Source organism: Papilio xuthus, unplaced genomic scaffold (genome assembly GCF_000836235.2).
Source record: "Papilio xuthus unplaced genomic scaffold, Pxut_1.1 DF827461.1, whole genome shotgun sequence".
Taxonomy (NCBI): domain Eukaryota; kingdom Metazoa; phylum Arthropoda; class Insecta; order Lepidoptera; family Papilionidae; genus Papilio; species Papilio xuthus.
Genome location: NW_013531188.1, coordinates 3,475,695 through 3,480,102, shown reverse-complemented (window position 1 = coordinate 3,480,102; position 4,408 = coordinate 3,475,695). Strand labels below are relative to the sequence as shown.

General features: G+C 36.8%; 1 protein-coding gene across 1 annotated transcript; it reads right to left on the bottom strand.

Moving 5' to 3' along the window:
- Positions 1-694: 694 nt before the first annotated feature.
- LOC106119342 (acyl-CoA Delta(11) desaturase) lies at positions 695-3,818 on the bottom strand. Its single transcript, XM_013314259.1, has 5 exons — positions 3,615-3,818; positions 3,128-3,258; positions 2,721-2,926; positions 2,223-2,408; positions 695-1,027 (listed from the first exon to the last, which is right to left on the bottom strand). The coding sequence occupies exons 1-5, from the start codon at positions 3,802-3,804 to the stop codon at positions 757-759; spliced, it is 984 nt and encodes a 327-aa protein (XP_013169713.1). The 5' UTR covers positions 3,805-3,818; the 3' UTR covers positions 695-756.
- Positions 3,819-4,408: the final 590 nt, after the last annotated feature.

Genomic DNA, 4,408 nt, shown 5'->3' with positions numbered 1-4,408 from the left:
TTTCAAAACACCTTCGTATATTCGTGTTAGTATTTTATAAAAAAATTAAAACAAAAGTTATTTCTTAATGTTACACGTATATTGATCCGCGCAGACGCACCGCTTTCACAGATAAAACGAATTTGCTCTGTCTCGATACGATGCGGGTGGCGCGGATGATGGACGCTCTTTGTAAAATTATACAAAGCAAACTAAAGGCGCGGGCTAATGGACGAGTACCTAAATTTCTTTTTTTCATATCATAAGTGGCAAACGAGCGAGTAGCCACCTGAAATCGCTGAAATAGCGAAGTGACCGCTACCCATAGACATACGCAATTGCCTATGCGTTGCCTACCTTTAATCGACGGAGGATGGACAGAAAGAAAATATTTTCCTCTTCCATGCATCCTCTCATCCGGAAAGTCCACTTACACTTCCCATCCTTTCCTTATAAGAAAAAGGGTGGGAAGGGAAAGAGGACTAAATTAGGCCTCCGAGACGCACACTCATCAGACGAAACGCGGAATTGCTTCCACTTCACGCCGTCTTGTGTGGTCGTGGTATTTCACCGGGCGAGCCGGGCCAATTCGTGCGAAGATGTTAAAGCGGGCTCTACCACTGTAATATGGTCTTTCACAATAGAAGCGTTTTACAGGCAGTTAGTTTACAATAAACATTTTTATTAGATCTTTATTTAACTTTTATAGGCACAGACATTTTGTTATTTTTATTAAACCAAAAAAATTATATTACAACTATATAACAATTGTCATATTCAGTTGTCTGTTTGTTCATCGAGTGGGTAATGCAGAGGTGTGCCATCGCCGAGTCTTTTCGCAAGGCCATTTATCATCTGCGGCGTTGCTTCGCGCAGGTCGTAAGCCCAGCCGAGCCATTTGAAGCCATTTATAAAAGTGGTGCATAAGTTGAATGCATCAAAGTGCTCCGCGGCTTTGTAGTCGAATGGGAAAGCGTGGTGATAGTTATGCCACCCCTCACCGAATGTACACGTCGCTACGAAACGGTTTTCCCTCGGTACTATATTTCTGGAAATAAAAATCTTATTAAAAGATAAATAAAAATATTGTGGTCATTGTTTTAAAAATATAGATTTGGAATAAATTACTAAATAATCTTACTAATATTATAACTGCGAATGTTTAGATGCATGGATGTTTGTTTGAAGGTACATATCTCCAGAACGAATGAACGGATTTCGATGAAATTTGGCATAGATGTAGAACATAGTCTGGAAGAACACATAGACTACTAATTAAGTTTTTTTTGTCAATTCCGCGCGGATGGAGTAGCGGCGACAACTAGTTTATCGATAAACAATAGCATATTTATAACGTGTGTTAAAAGTAGAAACTACTTAGCATTGTAATTTAATTGGTGGGGCCTTTTGTACTACAGAATATTGTTGTCCCTGTTTTTTTCAAAGAAAACGACAAGGATAAAAAATGAATTTACATAACCCGTAATAACGTTAATGTTCGTTGGATGGATAAATGCGTGTTTTGAATAGCATTTATCCATCCGATAGTGTTCTATCTGTTTGTATATTAGGTTTGTTTCATCAAGCCTGTGTTATTAATATAGTATTAGGTAGGAATTTAATTTTAGACGTCCAGCCGCAACCTGGAATGCAATATGCTAAAATTGTTAACCCTGAGTAAACTAACAATGATTTAACAATTATGATAGTGATATGCAGAAAAACGAGTAATTAATTATTACGTTGTTACTAAAAGAGGTGTCTTTGTATAATAAAATTATGCTTTTACGGAATGCAATTGAGTCAATTAACCTCCTTTGTCTAAATTAGTAAATTTTAGTGAGTAATAAACAGTAAACATCATAATTGATGATGCTATGGTAGATGCCAGCAACAACAACATTTATTGCAAGAATTGGCCGGCCCCATGCAATACCACGACCACACAGAAGACAGGTGTGAAGTCGACGCGTTTCGTTTAACGAGTGTGCATGCCGGAGGATTTTTTACTCCTATTTTCAATCAACGATTCAGTTTAAGATGTTTAAGCTTTTTTGATTACTAGTCGTATACTAATAATCGTAGAACAAAAAGAAGAATAGGAAGGAAGGATAGTTCCAGTCATTATTTATGCTACAATTAAAGAGAAAAGTCTCGTGTAGTATTAAAAAGAAAAATAAAAATTGCTCTACGGTAACAAAAAGTTCTTATATAATTATATAGATATATATATTTATACTTACTTATTATATGGTTTGTATCCATAGGCATGAGCTAGACTATTTACAGTCAGCTCGCTGTGGAACATGCTGAGGAATCTTATAAAACATTGCCACGCCACCGCGCACTTCCACTCCTCCCCCCACAGCCACACGCCTAATGTCGTCGGCAAGATGTAGCAGAACATCAGCTTAAAGTAATGGAAGTATCTGTATGTAAAAGAGAAAAAGTTTATAAAAGAACAGTGCCGCGAAAGCAAACTGGCTGGAAGATAAAACAATTTTGATAAGAATCTGGTATGGATTTGATTTTACCATTTAGCAGCTACGTTTACCACACTAATCATTCAAGAACCTAAAATAAAGCATACTCTGCTTTTCATTTTCGATTCATGTTCTTTCGCGTACTGCTTTACTTCGGTTCCGGTTTGCTTTCGAAGTTAGAGTATTACTCCTCTTTATTTAGCCATCGACGTCTGATTTAGAAAATGAAATTTCTGTCCGACTAGGGAATTTGCTTACTTGTTATAAAATCTAAGTATTGGGTCGGCTTCTAAATCGCTCATGTCCATCTCCTTGCCTCGCTGTTTTACTTGCGAGTTCTTCTTCATCATGAGCCAGCCGATGTGCGAGAAGAACAAGCCCCGGTTGGCGTTGTGCGGGTCGGCCTCCGTGTCGCTGTATTTGTGGTGAACGCGGTGGTCGCGCACCCATTGGTACAAGGTGTTCTGTGGAACATTTACTTAATTTCTTACGTCTCTCGAACCAACGAAAAAACCCATTCTTTATTGCTTTTTTAATAGTTTTCGATGCAGGTCTTCGATTACCATCGTTATTAATACATGCGAATATTTTCATTGCGAATATAATGTCGTCCAAACTTTCGCTGTCAACTGCATTTGCGTATTTCGTGTAGGGAGATTTTTTACCTGTCCAGCAGCGGCGAAGCAGACCAGATAGAAGAGTTTAAGCGGCAACGTAGCCTTGTACGATTTGTGCGTCCACAGGCGATGCGCTCCGCCCGTAATGCCGTATCCACTTAATATGTACATAACTGTAGCTGTAATTTTATCAAAGTCAATATCATCATCAGCCGTCATACATCACCACTGAAAGGCTTGGAGTCTCCCCTAAGTTAGGGATGACTAGGCCATAGTAAATCATGCTGGACCGTGCTGGCCTATTGCGGGTTGGTTGACTTCACACATATCTTTGAATTTCTACTCCGACATATGGAGGTTGCATGACGGTTTCCTGCACCGTAAGAATGTCTGATAAATGTATATATATAAATTAAAAATTGATGCACATTTGTACAAGATGGGATTCAAACTCTCTGTAAATCAATATGATAGTTTATAAATGATAAAAATACAAAGCTATTCTATTAGTTAATATAATTTTAAAAATACTAACCGTAAAGCACCGTCTGCCATTTCACAGGGAGAGCATAATGATAGCACCAATATACTGCTAATACATGATACAAAATTATAAGAATTGCGGTTGACCATTTTATTTCATTTTTAAAACCTAATTGTTTCTCAAATCCACGTATAATTTCACTAATAGAGGTTCCAGGTTTTATATCTTCTTTTCCTGACATCTTAGCAACGACTAAACAATATCAAAATACACTTTTTAGGTTTAAAATACTATTTAAATAAAGACAATGAACGCCGATGTGTTGTAATTTCTATTGTTTCTTATTACGAAATCTGTTTGATTCCACGAACTAACCTATATATATCTTGAATTTAGGGATCGTTTTTGTTCAATATAAAATTTACATTAATGTTTTTAAAACATAGTAGAAGAAGAATCTTACAAACACAAAAACAACACTTTGATCCTTTGATATTCAGATCCGTTTAACATACAATGGGTCGATGTTGTCGTTGATGTCAATCTTACATAGACAATGCTTACTGTGGGTTTCCGAATCCAAAATATCCGTTTAAAATATATTGTTATCTCTATGTTGTCAAAGATAATGACAGGGACGACGATATAATTTATACAGAGGTCTTGGACTTAGAAACAAACGGTTAAATAGCTTTTGTTTGGATGATAACTTTCCGAGACTCTTGTTTTTGTTTTACTTGTAAAGGCTATTCTTGTAGCTGGTTTCGATTGTTTGAATAATTTAAATTGTAAAACTTTATTATAATTACGTTGTCGCCCGCGTCTATGTCCGCGCGGAATTAAAA

Coding starts and splice junctions, on each gene's coding strand:
- LOC106119342 (XM_013314259.1), bottom strand. CDS start 3,804: ATGTCAGGAAAAGAAGATATAAAACCTGGAACCTCTATTAGTGAAATT. Junction 2,409..2,720: donor ATACTTAGATTTTATAACAA/GTAAGCAAATTC, acceptor TTTTACATACAG/ATACTTCCATTACTTTAAGC. Junction 1,028..2,222: donor GGATACAAACCATATAATAA/GTAAGTATAAAT, acceptor TTTTATTTCCAG/AAATATAGTACCGAGGGAAA.